Raw genomic sequence first — 13,385 nt, 5'->3', positions numbered from 1 at the left:
TAGGTAGGTACCTAAGTACTCGTAACTTTAGCGTAAGGAACTTATTATGTTGTTGTACAATGTGTGATAATAAAGGAATTTTACTGTGTAAGTTAGATCAGAATTGTTTTTTATTGACCCTTCATGAAAGTAAAAAGGTAGAGAGCTACCCGAAACCAAAACCTGTCGATTCTTACAATCAAATCTGAAACGCACGTCTGTGTTAGTCAGTACATAGGTACACCTGTAGGCAACAGGTAGGTACCTAAGTATCCGAGCCAATACATACATAAGAGGGCAAATCAGATACCTGCTCAGAGATGGGCAGCAGCATCGAATTTAAATAAAAATATCGAAACCCGCATGGAAAGCGCGATGAGTACCTATGAGCTAATGCTCCAAGCATGGGAGGCTTAACAGGCCTTCTTCCTGTTTTTTGGCAGCGGCGACGACGATTTAGAAGGATTCCCTTCTCAGTGAGAACGGCATGCTCAGGCCAAACTCGTGTACCTATTTCGATAAAAGAGGTATCGTTCGATTTGTCATGACGACTGCAATAAAAATGTTAGTTAGGCCGTAGGCGACGCTATTTCCTTAGTGTGTGTGAGTAATAAATTAGTACCTAGTATTTACCTATGTTAAATTGTTGTGGACTTCTGAAGATATCATTACTGATTTATGCTGGACTGCATATAAACATAACATAAAATTATAACGTTCAATGATAAAATTACAGAAATATCCGAACGAAACCGATGAACGATGACCGGGAAAATTTGAATCGCTGTCAAAACAAAGTCGAATTTGAAACTTGTTGCTATGGTAGCCAAAAGTTGTTTTATTTCATTGTTTATTTTACTTCTTGGATACCGCCAATACTTTGATCAATTAGTTTTGGCTAAAATTCCATAAATAATACTTTGAAGAACGTGGCTTTGATAAAAATGGATGTGAAAAGTGGTGTTTAGACAGGTTGCAATTTAGTGACTTGGTAGAAACTTATTTGGAACGGCAAGTTTTGTTTTATATTGTACTAATTCCATTACAAATAAAGTAAAATGTATTGAACAAACTCATTTAATGTAAATTTTGCTAAATATCTAGCTGCTTAATACCTATGTATAAAACGTCCTGTTACGACCATTAGTAGACAGGCTACCTACAACTCTGTATTTATAACAAAGTTCAGACATCTTACAAAATACGGATACTTTATGTATAACTGTCTTTATGTATTTTTCAATGACCATATTTATGATGACCCACTATGACCCAGGGTCTGTTTCATTCACACAGTATTCATATAAAGATTAGATACTTATCAGATGCAGTTACTCTTTATTTAAGTAACTTTAACACTAACAAATAAATGTATTTAAGCATTAAGCACCTACTTACTTTCTCTTCAGGATTAAAAATGATGCAACCGTTGATTTCTGACGCTGAAGTCCATTCGGATCACACGGACGATTCTGAAACCTACTTGGATATTTACAATGATCCCCGAGTACTGTGGTTCAAGGAACGTATCCTTGCCTTCATCGGCATGGAAGACGATGGCCTCTTCTACAATATGTTGGACGAAGGAGAAGTCAAGCAGAAGTTCATCAAATACCTGACGTCTAATATAAGAGACAATGAGATATCTCTGGACAAGAGGATGATGTATGTGTCTAAGGTGATCGTGGACAAACTGATTCATGAAGATAAAGAATTCACTGAATGGAGTAAGTATTTTTAAATACAAAATCATTTTACTTATTGTTAGTAGTTCTCCACTAAATAAGTCAAATATTTTTACTTCGAATTATATGCTCTAATGCCCGTTTATATGAGTCTTAATAAGTAAAGGGATTGTTTAACAAGAAACATGACAAATTGCTCCAAATTCTATTTAAGAATAATACTTATCCAAATACACTGCCTTTTGCTGGCCAAGATTTAATTCATTAGTACCATACAAACAGATATATTATAAGCAACATTCAAAATTTTTCCAGGAATTATACCGCCTCCTCCTCCTCCACCACCACCATTAAAACCACCCAAAAAAGGTAAAGGTAAAGGAAAAGAAAAAGAAAGTCCGCCACCAAAGGCTCCCAAAGCCCCCAAAGCTGCCCCGGAACCTGTAAAAGAGGCTGATAAAGAGCCCGAACCAGAGCTGGAGGTTACCACCAGTAAGACCAGTAGCAAGAGTGTTAAGAGCATGAAGAGCGCCAGTAAAACTGTGAAGAGTGTTAGGAGTGTGCGGGTGAAGCAAGGTACTTACAACTTGTATTTCTCTATTAGTAGAAGAGATGATTTGTATCTTTGATTGAATCTGTCGAATGAAACATTAATATTTTGTTTATTTTTCAGATGATGTTCTTGGTCCTACTTCTGGTAAGTAACTTTGCCATTCCTTACTTCTTTTATTGAATTTTATACATATGTATGGCCTCTTATCTTTATAGTTTTTAATCATATGTTGAGTAACTGGTAGCCTACCTACATAATACTTAAATATTATATCAAGTACATTAACAAGTTGCATTGTATACATTATGTTAATTCCTTTTTTTTTCACTGTTTAGAAGCGGATGTGGAAACCGCAGCGGGGACAATGAGAGAGTTTGACGATGATGACTTGGGTGAACTATTAGAAGTAGATACAGAAGAATCTATTGTAGCCGAGGACAAGTATTATTTCCCACCACGTAAGTTAAAAATACATATATTAAAACAATGTGTTTAAGATAGCACATGAATATGAGCTGTAACTTAAGAACATAAAGTTCAAATTAGATTGTTTTCAGCACCTGAGGATCTTGATCCTGAAATCGATGGAACTTTGGAATTTTATACTATAGTCGTAAGAATATTCTGCATTGATACTTTTTTGCGTAGAATGGATATTTTTTTGTTGTAGCGTGTAGGTAGAAGTGTGCCAATAGATAGTATTTGCAGTTTTATGAGACTGAGTACATTTAGCATTTATTCCTTTATTTCAGGCCACTAGGACCCATAACAATATAAATACACATATATAATTTAGTTTTAGACGACAAGTGGCCAAATTAATTTAAGTAGTGTTTCAGCTAGTCTTCAACTTACTGCAGACTGACTTTTATGACTGCCATTGTGAAGAGAATACCAGCTATTCATTAGCATGCACACTCGTCTCTATCCCTAATAATATTTTTTACCAAAACTACTTATCACAGAGATCAGTCCCCCGCGTGATTCAATACCCCAAGCTGATACCGGTGTTCGGTGAGCTGACTCCTCAACTGGCTCATCGCCATCGTCGCTACCTCTACTTCTTGCGGCAGACACAGAAGGGTATACCTCTCAATGAGAGCGACAAGTTCACTAACCTCAGGATGTCGGATTATATCCTCACTGGAGTCTTTACTGGGAAGGTCCTTACGAGCCTTGGACTGCATTTGAAAGAGGTTAGTCGTTTTTATTTTCAGCCAGATGAGCGATTAGTCCTAATATGCTATGTTTTTTCTTTTTTTCTACTAGTGCTTTTTTTTGCCATGAAGGGTTATAAGTCTGTCGTTTTAAATATTGGTCACGTATTTTATCATCTTATTCTTTTACAAATGAATAAGAACAAATTCGCAGCATATTTAACTGTTGTGTGACGACACAAATCCGTATAAATCCCCCACTCCCGAATAGCAATACCTTATTCGATAGAACCTCTACTATTTTACTCTTTTTAACCGACTTCTGGACTTATGGAAGACTTGTATGAGTGAATAGATATCTTATCACATATATGTATTTCTATACACATTTTATTTTTATACACATATTGAATATATGCCGGGACACCTTTTCACACACGGTCGGTTAGCCCCATGGTAAGTTATTAATTAACTTGTGTTATGGGTGCTAACATAACCGATAAACTACATATATACATATTTATAAATACATATTGTAACACCCAGACCACGGCCAACAAGCATGCTCATCACACAAATGTCGACCGAACCGGGAATCGAACCCGGGACCTCAGGTTCGGCTGTCCGGCATGGTGACCATTGCGCCATCGAGGTCGTCAAATATATATATATATATATAACATGTTCCTTTTTTACCTTCAGGCCGTCATCCCATTGTTCGAGAACCAGTTCCGCGAGATCACCGTGTTAAGCGTGGAGTCCAGCCATGCGATGCTCAGCAGACAGGCCTCCTATGTAGGGGCGCATCAGGCCATGGACACGGCTGGCTCACAGGTATTATAACCCTTATCATCTTCATCAGCTTTTACAACCGAAGATAGAACTTGACTTAATAGCCTAGGTTTTCTCAAGATGTTTTCCTTCAAGTTCAGCCAATCATTGGTGTCCAAACAAAATACACCTAGAAAGTATATTAAGCTGTGAGGTGGATATAAAAGAGTCCCTGATTTATTGATTTTAGGTGAACTACCTAAGACCATCAGACTACAGAAGAATGTCTAACATAGCAAGAGGAGAGAATGCAGAAAGAAGGTCAGTAGGTTTTCTAGTCAAACAGAGTATTTGGTGGTGGCCGTCCCATTTATTTGAAAATTTTAGGTCTTTTACTTGTAGGGCTTTTGCGTAGGGTCTGGCGCTGGCCAAGACTGCAAATGATGCTGGCAAAATCTGCTTTTGAAAAGGCCCCATCATTAGTTACTCGTAACGGGTACTCAGAAATCTATTTAAGGCACTGCTCGAGGGGTATGGGCCTCTATACTGGCTCGTAACTATGCTCAGAAGTTATTGCAAACTACTACTGCTACTTTACTTACTTTGTACTACTAGTTTGTTGAGAACTATATGTATATATACTACTTCGTTTACCTAGAATATTTATTATGTTTTAGAATGAAGAACATGCACGCATCCTCAGAAGAGTCGTTCGACCGTTCTGCTGGAGCTTCATTGACGCGACCGGCCTCTGTGACCGAGGTAATACCTTATTAGTAGGCGCTTAAGTTATTAAAGTTAAATATTGACATTAATGATTATACTGATGGATGACTATAACTATTATATGCATAATATGAACATTTCATATTGTCATTTAAACTTATCTTTATATGACTTTACCACATTTCTCTGTACCACCTGCATGTTGTATTTTCATGTACCTAACTCATGTTATGACAAATAAATGATCTATCTGTCTAAAGAGTTTTTTGTGAGATTGTATGCTCGGAGATAATCGCCTTTTCTACCCACTGATCCGATTTTGAAAACTATACCTATCGTTATCAGAAAGATATTTATGGATAGTAAGTGTATGTACATGGTTCTATGTTCTCAGGACTCGCCATTTTCGAATACGTCTTTCTTGGCTGAAGTGGCAGAAGATAAGAAGTCGTCAGCAGATGAAATCATAACGGATATAAAGGATCTCGTTGGGATTGTTCATTGGTTTGTTATAATTATATAAAACTTACATATATTTAGTTCGAAATGTGTATATCTTTCCTTCTTATTTTGTTATAACGCAGAAAACTATTACATACCCATTATATAACATTATCTATGTACCTACCTAAATTAGGTTCAAGTAAGTAACAGTAAATAATCCAGAAACTAACAGTAGGTAATTTCTAAAACCTTCTAACTGTTGAGAGATAGACATTTGACATTATTTATAAGGGACTTTTGTAAAAATCTAATCGCATAGCGCATCAACAGATTGGATATTAAAATCCACCCTAAAACCACTACATGCAATATTAAGCTTTATCCCATAAACAATAAGGTTCAATCTAAAACAGGACTATAGAACACATAGAAGGCGAGATACAACTGCCGATGCCGAACATCCCGATGCTGGCTGAAGAGCATCCGATCATCGATGTCATTGACCCCGAGCTGACCGCGCAGTTGGAAGAGGCGGTCATGATGTGGCAACAGCACATTGATAGTACTATAGCTGCGTGTTTGGGGAAGGTAGGACTTAGTTATTTTATTTAAGTAAAGGCCTTTTCTGTAGTTAAGAATCCATGATTGTTCTTCTATGTGGTTCAAAAAGCGACACCTACACGTCTGATGTAGAACTTCTGTGGTAACATGATGACTGAGTGTCTTTTTGAATTGGTCTAGGTGGCGCTACATGTAGCATTATCATACAAGTACTATTTTTAAGGGTAGATGGTGTAAGTAGTATAGAATATTGAATGAAACTCTAGCCTGATAAACAGTTGTTTGTAACTGGCCTAATACCTGTGTACCTTATATCAGCTATTAAATAAATAAAAATATTATCTTGTAACCAGTTTTCATCCATAAACTAATAATTTTTAGAGAAGGACATCCAATTATAAACGTAAAGTTATTCCTTAATTAATCTCTTCTCTATTTTCTGGTAGACTCGTGAAGGCGATGGTCCAGTGGCAGAATATAAATATTGGCGCGAAAGAGATGCAGAGATTTCGTTGTTAGTAGAACAATTAAAACAACCAATGGTTGTTAAGATATTGCACCTACTACAAAGAGCGAACTCAACTTATCTAGAGGTATGTAAAATGTTCTTCTAGAAAAAAATAAAGCTTGATAAAGGCAAAATGATTCAAAATAATTAATTGAATGTTCTTGCAGGGCTTCAGAAACTACAAAGAACGACTGGTAGAACAATACAACATGGCGAGTGATAATCTAAAATTCTTGTCGACTTTAATGCGCTTCTTTACGGTAAGTTTACTTCACCCAGTTTTTACAACAACTTTTTTGGTGTCCTAGCTCTATCCAAAAAGTACTTAATAACACAAGCCTGGATTTGAACCCACAGACTCGTACTTGAAAGGCTAATGAATTCAACGCTAGACCACCACGACTTGCGTTTAACTCAATCGTTTCAAGTCGCCTTACACTAGTATTTATACAGCATAACATTTCCAGGTCATAGAAGACGAATCATCACTTGTTCAAGTGCTGGAAATCCTTCCGGAACTAGTAGAGAGTATCTACATGATGTGGGTACTGTCCAAGGGGTACCGCACTGATGATACCATGGTACCCCTACTGGCCAGGATCTCATGGGCTTTGAGTGATAAGCTGGAGAATATTCTTAATGTGCACAAGCTTTTTGAGTGAGTATATGAGATGTTTCAGGTAAAAAATGTACGTCGTTGTGTAATATGGAAGAATAGTTCGAAGATCTGCACTAAATAAATCTGCGCGATTTGGTTAGCCCTTTTAAATACAGTGGGCTGCGAGACTCTTATGCAAGCAGACAAAACTTATTTGTCTATACAGTCATAGTCAATTAAAGAAAATCATCGTCATACCAGCCAAAGTACCAGAAAAATTGTGGCCGACCACGAAAATTTCAAAGAACGTATTTATCAAACCTAAACAGGTATTTCCATTTTTTAACATCAACAATATACTTTCTCAGCAAACCAAACGAAGAAGTCCTCTCGCTAGCTCGAAACTCGCAGAAAATAATGGAGATGTGGCACGCTCTATACCGGGAGACCAGACGTAACATAGAGCTTAGTGGCAAAGGTGCTCGGTGGGAGTTCGACCAGCCACTGCTGTTCACACAGACGGATTATATCGGCACTGTGGCCAAGGACTTAGGGGATGTGGTGCAGGTAAGATAGATAGAACTTTCGTAGAAAGGGGCTAGTGGATCTGTCATTGAACATCCCTGGCAGTCGTTACGGGTAGTCAGAAGCCAGTAAGTCTGACACCAGTCTAAACAAGGGGTATTGGGTTGCCCGGGTTAACTGGGCTGAGGAGGTCAGATAGGCAGTCGCTCTTTGTAAAACACTGGTACTCAGCTACATCCGGTTAGACTGGAAGCCGACCCCAATATATTTGGGAAAAGGCTCGGGAGATGGTGATGGGGCTAGTGGAATTCGCAATTCGCTAAAAATAATGGAGATGTGGCACGCTCTATACCGGGAGACCAGACGTAACATAGAGCTTAGTGGCAAAGGTGCTCGGTGGGAGTTCGAACAGCCACTACTGTTTACGCAGACGGATTTTATCAGCACTGTGGCCAAGGACTTAGGGGATGTGGTACAGGTATATTGTAGTATTTAGACGGAAATTGTATTTTATACAGCAAGTATATAATATTGAGGCAATCGGCCCAAGAGGTTACTAACTGATTAAAACAAAATAGCGGAATTTTATCGCGAAAATAAACAACTGACGACTACCTGCTCGCACTATGATACCTGCGGAAAACCTTGTTTGTACCAAAATGAGCAAAATGGAAAAGTAAATCGGAGCAAAATTTGCAATAGATGTGTTTAAAATTGATGATCTTCTTTAATTTATTTTTAAATAGCAATTTCTTGCAGGTTCTCATAGACTTCGAACGCATATTCGGTCTCGAATTAAAATCGATCATCAGCGATCCGACTCAGATCGATGACGTGCGCAAACGCGTCAAGAACCTCGTGTATCCGATTCGAACGATCGATTTCAGTGTATTCGTGTTCGATAACAAGGAGAACTGGGATGTTATCATGGGAGACTTCTGGAACGAAGTCAGGTATCTGGAGGAGGAAGCTAAGAATTATATCAATCAGAGTTTTGGTAATTTAAGGTGAGTACATATATACATTTTTGTTATAGTGCGTGCGAAAGTAGTTGGCCGCAGATTTTGGGCTCTTTGGCAGCAGATTTGATGGTCCAATTGATGAAGGAGGATATTAGTGATAGAGCAGTTTAGTGGAGTAATGTTACGATTAAGATATTCATCGGTGCTCCCGCTCCAAGTATCTATGTAATTAATACTGCTGTAATTAACTATAGCCAAAAACCCTGTTGACATAAGAATGGTTTTCATGTTTTTACATTCTTCTGTTTCAGGTCATCAGAGGAAGCTCTCACAGTTTTGTTAAAGTTCTTGGAGTTCGACACACGTGAGTCCATCCGCAAGCAGCTATCCACAAAGTTCGACCTGGTGATGAGGCAGTTTATCAAGGAAATCACCGCTATTGAGGACAAGTTTACTGTGAGTACCCTTATAAGGCCATATATTGGCGAAGTGTTTCACAATGGTGAGAGTTTTCCTCAACTCACTACAAAGTATAAAAGTCGCTTTTTCTCTCCTTCCGCCTTCAAAACTACGCAACCGATTGTCATGCGGTGTTTCAAGAGGGTTTATATGTGTAATAATATCCAGTAAATAGTGGTGAAATACTGTTATCCCGTGCGGGGTGGGTCGCTAGTACATAATAACTAACTCAATAATGATCGTATGTCCTACAGCGTCATCGTAAAGCTCCTCCGCTTCTCCGCAATCACCCGCCAGTCGCTGGCGCCATCTACTGGGCGAGAGCGCTCTTCAACAAGATGAAACAACCCATCATGAAGTTCCAAAAGGTAAATAGTTGTTATTATTTACTCATCTATTTAACTGACAAACATGCGGATACATCAATATCCAAGCAATTTTTTATTTGAATTAGTGCAGTTATATGCAGTGAATTTTCATGAAACATAAACAGTTTTGATCATATTATCAAACAACCATTGATTTTCAATATTATACCCATATCTTCCGAATACTATACAGTCCACATTGTTTCTATACTGCAAAATATACCACTTGTATAACATATGGAATGCTATTAAGGACTTGACTATTGAGTATGGAAACTTGAAGAATTCCTCTCAAAACCTCAGGTGCCAGAACTGAACGACTGCGAACAAAAGAAAGAAGCCTTCATGCAGTACAAGGCATTCTCCAAAGTCATCAAGGAGTATGAGGAGGGCAAGTACAAGGAGTGGGTGACGGGAGCCGCTGACTTCGTCGAGAATATGATGAAGAAGAATGTTCTGAAGGTCGAGTTTAAGAAGGAGGCTGGTAAGTATAGTTAGCAACAAAAGATATTAACAAAAACAAAACTATATAAAAGGACCATTAACAAAAACAAAAAGATTTTATTAATATTTTTTCTTATATGCAGAAGATAACTCTGACATACAGGTTATTTTGTTAGGTATATAGTTGTAAGATTAGGAAATGTGAACCGGCTTTATTTATCAAACAAAGAAGACCTTTCCCTCCGTTTCTGGTAAATACATAGATTCTATGTACACTTCATTCTGATTTTTCAAAGGATATAATACCCAAAATATGATAATTATTTTGACTTTGTTTTATCTTTCAAGCAAACGATGATGTGGACGATGGTAAGAACTTAGAAGACTCTTCTGTAAAAATAATATTCCCTTTTTATTACACTTCCTATCAAAATATCACTTCATTATCTATAATCTTATTAAATCTTTTTCTCCTCTAAAACTCCCTTCACCCCCTCGCAGTGGTAGCACCAGGCGACCAATTTGTCACTGTTACCAGCCGATATAGTGTTGCCTACAATAATACCCCTCTTATTTAACTTCTTCATCAGCAGTTTATCGTCTATAACCCTTTTTACCCCTCGCAGTAGCGGCCCCAGCAGGGGGTCGTGGTATGGAATTGACAGCAGCGGGTAGGGCTCTTGTTGAACGTAAGAAGAAGGCGGCCGGCTCCAATATGTCACTGTGACCAGCCGATAGTGTTTTACTCTACTGGACTACTAAAATACCCCTCTTATTTCACTTTTTCATCAGAAATTTATCGTCTATAACCCCTTTTACCCCTCGCAGTAGCGGCCCCAGCTGCTGGTCGTGGTATGGAACTGACAGCCGCGGGTCGCGCTCATGTAGAACGTAAGAAAAAGGCGGCCGGCTCGAACGTCTCGCTATTACCGTCCGATATAGTGAACAAGGAGATCGCTGAGAAACGACGAAGGGATAAAGCTTGTAAGTACGAATTTTTTAACCGACTTCCCAAAAAGGAGGACGTTCTTAGATAATAAGCAAGATATATCGTATATTTTGCTGAAAATAAAGAAGTTGTTGTGTGTAATTAGTAAAATTGTTAAATATTCAGTCATTTAGGTACGTTTTAGTTATTAATCTATCGGCATCTGCCGTACAGAAGTCCGGTCCGCAGCGGGCACTACCGCCAGCTTCAGTGTAGGTGTTGGCTTACATCAGGGGTCGGCCCTCAGCCCGTATCTCTTCCTGCTTGTAATGGACGCGCTTACGGCAGATATACGGGAGGAGGCACCCTGGTGTATGCTTTTCGCCGATGACATTGTTCTGGTGGGGGAGAGTGGGCCAGAGGTCCAGAGTAGATTGGAGGCATGGCGGCTGAGACTGGAGACAGTGGGTTTAAAGGTGAGCAGGAGTAAAACCGAATACCTCCATTGTGATTTTGGCGGTATTTCGGGACCCATGACCATAACCCTAGCCGGCATGCCCCTACCAGTTTGCTCCGACTTCCGGTACCTTGGTTCACTCGTCCAAAGTGACGGTGAGGTGAACAGGGACGTTACGCATCGGATCAATACTGGATGGATGAAGTGGCGACAGGTAACTAGCGCTATTTGTGACCCGCGGATGCCCCTCAAACTGAAGGGCAAAATTTACAAATCCGTCATTAGACCTGTCGTCCTGTATGGATCGGAGTGTTGGGCATTGAAAAAGAGGGACGAGAAGAGAGTGCATGTAACAGAAATGAGAATGCTGAGATGGATGTGTGGTGTTACAAGAATGGATAAAGTGAGGAATGATTACATTAGAGGAAGTCTGAAAGTAGCGCCAGTTACAGAAAAGATGAGAAGTAGAAGATTGTCGTGGTATGGACATGTAATGAGGAGGGATGATACGCATGCAACAAAGTGTGTGCTAAGTATGAATGTAGATGGATGGAGAGGAAGAGGAAGACCTAAGAAAAGATGGATGGATTGCCTGAAAGATGATATGAATAGGAAGGGAGTGAGTGTCAGTATGGCGAGTGACAGGGGAAAATGGAAGAAAATGACATATTGCGCCGACCCCAAGTAATATTTGGGAACAGGGCAGGAGAAAGAAAGAAGGTACGTTTTAGTTACAGTAGTCAAATTGATAATCTCTTTAATTAAAAATGTTTTCGAAGTTCAAATAATAATTATTATTATAAGTAAGCTATTGCTAGAATTAAATATGGAAGATTGTGTTTTCTAGTGATGCTGATGAGGATACCCGGACAACATTATGAAAACGTGAGGTCACCGAGCTCCACGTCTCTGCTCGCTAAAGAAGGCTTGGTATGTAGCTTTAATGTCATTTTGACCCAAGTCCTTTTCCTTCTTAGGTCGACCCTTTAAAACCCTTACCTTCGTAGTTACGCCTTCTTTGTGATCAACACATACTATTTTGCTATTCTTTTTATATTTTCTCTCCCGTTGCTTACATACAAAATTGTTTGTTTCTAGACGGACGTGACATGGCGTGACTTGACTGTCCACAAGCTGATGCAAGAGTACCAGCTGATCTTCCAGCCAAACTTCAACAAGCAAATATTCCTCGTCATCCACGAGGCTGAGTTGTTGGAACAACTGGGTTAGTTCAATAGATTATAAAGTATACCTACAGATGGAAATCAGTATGATTGACTTCCCAAAACGATCAAAAGACATTGGAAACTTTATGATATAAATTGACGTCAATGTCAAAGGTTTTTATTTTTTCTATTACGGGCTTAAGATTATAAGATTTTTCGATTTTCCTCCTAATTTTAATACCTCAGAGTTTTGGAATTTTCGTCACTTTTGGTCTGTAATAAACGATCATAAAGAAAGATGAATCATGTTTGTCAAAGTAGAAATCCCTTATCACAGGTTTCGATCTGCCAGCCTGTATCCGTGCTATAGTCATGCAGAAAGCCCAGCTATGCAACGAACTAGAAGCGCGAGCACCTTAGAGTTTTTGAGTTTTTTCCATTTTGACCTGAAATAAACTGGTTTAAAAATAGATGAATTATTTTTGTTGAATTATAAATCTGTGGGTATATATGTGTTTTCCTGTAATATAGAATACTAGCCGTTTTCCGGCGGTTTTACTCGCGTCCCGTGGGAACTATTGCCCGTACCGGGATAAAATATAGCCTACGCTATGACACTCAGGAACATTGTAGCTATCTATCAGTGAAATAATTTTAAAAACCCAGACAGCGGTTCCATAGATCACACAAACGTACAAATTCTACCTCTTTATAATATTAGTATAGATAACTCCTTTCCTACCATAGGTTACGACTTACCAGCCTGCATTCGAGACGTGGCCATGCAAAAAGCACGGCTATACTACGAACTAGAAGCGCTAGAGAGCGTCATCGCTAAGTATAACACAAACACTGCGTCACTCAGTACTTCGGAGACGCACCTGATGAAGAAGCACCTTCTAGACATGGAGAGACATATCCTGCCGGGGTTGACTAGAGTTACGTGGACTGCGCTCGGTATTGGGGAATATATCAAGGATATTACTAAAGGTTCGTTGTAGTGCATACTCGTATGTGTGGCCAGATAATTGCCTAGTCATGATGTCAATATAAAAATTTGGACAGTATATCTGCTATCTTAAAGTTGAATAGCC

The 13,385-nt window shown here is 38.9% G+C and overlaps 1 protein-coding gene across 1 annotated transcript in view; it reads left to right on the top strand.

The window, feature by feature from the left end:
• The first annotated feature begins 1,394 nt into the window (after positions 1-1,394).
• LOC110382257 (dynein axonemal heavy chain 10) overlaps positions 1,395-13,385 on the top strand; it is a 67,289-nt gene continuing 55,298 nt past the window's right edge. The window contains exons 1-23 of the mRNA XM_064038266.1: positions 1,395-1,706; positions 1,980-2,240; positions 2,338-2,361; positions 2,553-2,675; positions 2,775-2,830; positions 3,183-3,413; positions 4,077-4,208; positions 4,396-4,466; positions 4,823-4,907; positions 5,266-5,375; positions 5,729-5,903; positions 6,323-6,469; positions 6,552-6,644; positions 6,852-7,042; positions 7,351-7,549; positions 8,267-8,514; positions 8,781-8,925; positions 9,183-9,296; positions 9,600-9,780; positions 10,569-10,724; positions 11,973-12,055; positions 12,224-12,350; positions 13,039-13,281. Of these exons, the coding sequence (XP_063894336.1) occupies positions 1,397-1,706; positions 1,980-2,240; positions 2,338-2,361; positions 2,553-2,675; positions 2,775-2,830; positions 3,183-3,413; positions 4,077-4,208; positions 4,396-4,466; positions 4,823-4,907; positions 5,266-5,375; positions 5,729-5,903; positions 6,323-6,469; positions 6,552-6,644; positions 6,852-7,042; positions 7,351-7,549; positions 8,267-8,514; positions 8,781-8,925; positions 9,183-9,296; positions 9,600-9,780; positions 10,569-10,724; positions 11,973-12,055; positions 12,224-12,350; positions 13,039-13,281 (3,505 nt within the window). The 5' untranslated portion in view covers positions 1,395-1,396. The remainder of the gene's footprint in view (positions 1,707-1,979; positions 2,241-2,337; positions 2,362-2,552; positions 2,676-2,774; positions 2,831-3,182; positions 3,414-4,076; positions 4,209-4,395; positions 4,467-4,822; positions 4,908-5,265; positions 5,376-5,728; positions 5,904-6,322; positions 6,470-6,551; positions 6,645-6,851; positions 7,043-7,350; positions 7,550-8,266; positions 8,515-8,780; positions 8,926-9,182; positions 9,297-9,599; positions 9,781-10,568; positions 10,725-11,972; positions 12,056-12,223; positions 12,351-13,038; positions 13,282-13,385) is intronic.

The sequence above is a fragment of the Helicoverpa armigera genome, chromosome 15, assembly GCF_030705265.1.
Source record: "Helicoverpa armigera isolate CAAS_96S chromosome 15, ASM3070526v1, whole genome shotgun sequence".
Taxonomy (NCBI): domain Eukaryota; kingdom Metazoa; phylum Arthropoda; class Insecta; order Lepidoptera; family Noctuidae; genus Helicoverpa; species Helicoverpa armigera.
Note: the sequence above shows the minus strand (reverse complement) of the source record. Positions and strands in the feature narration are given on the sequence as shown.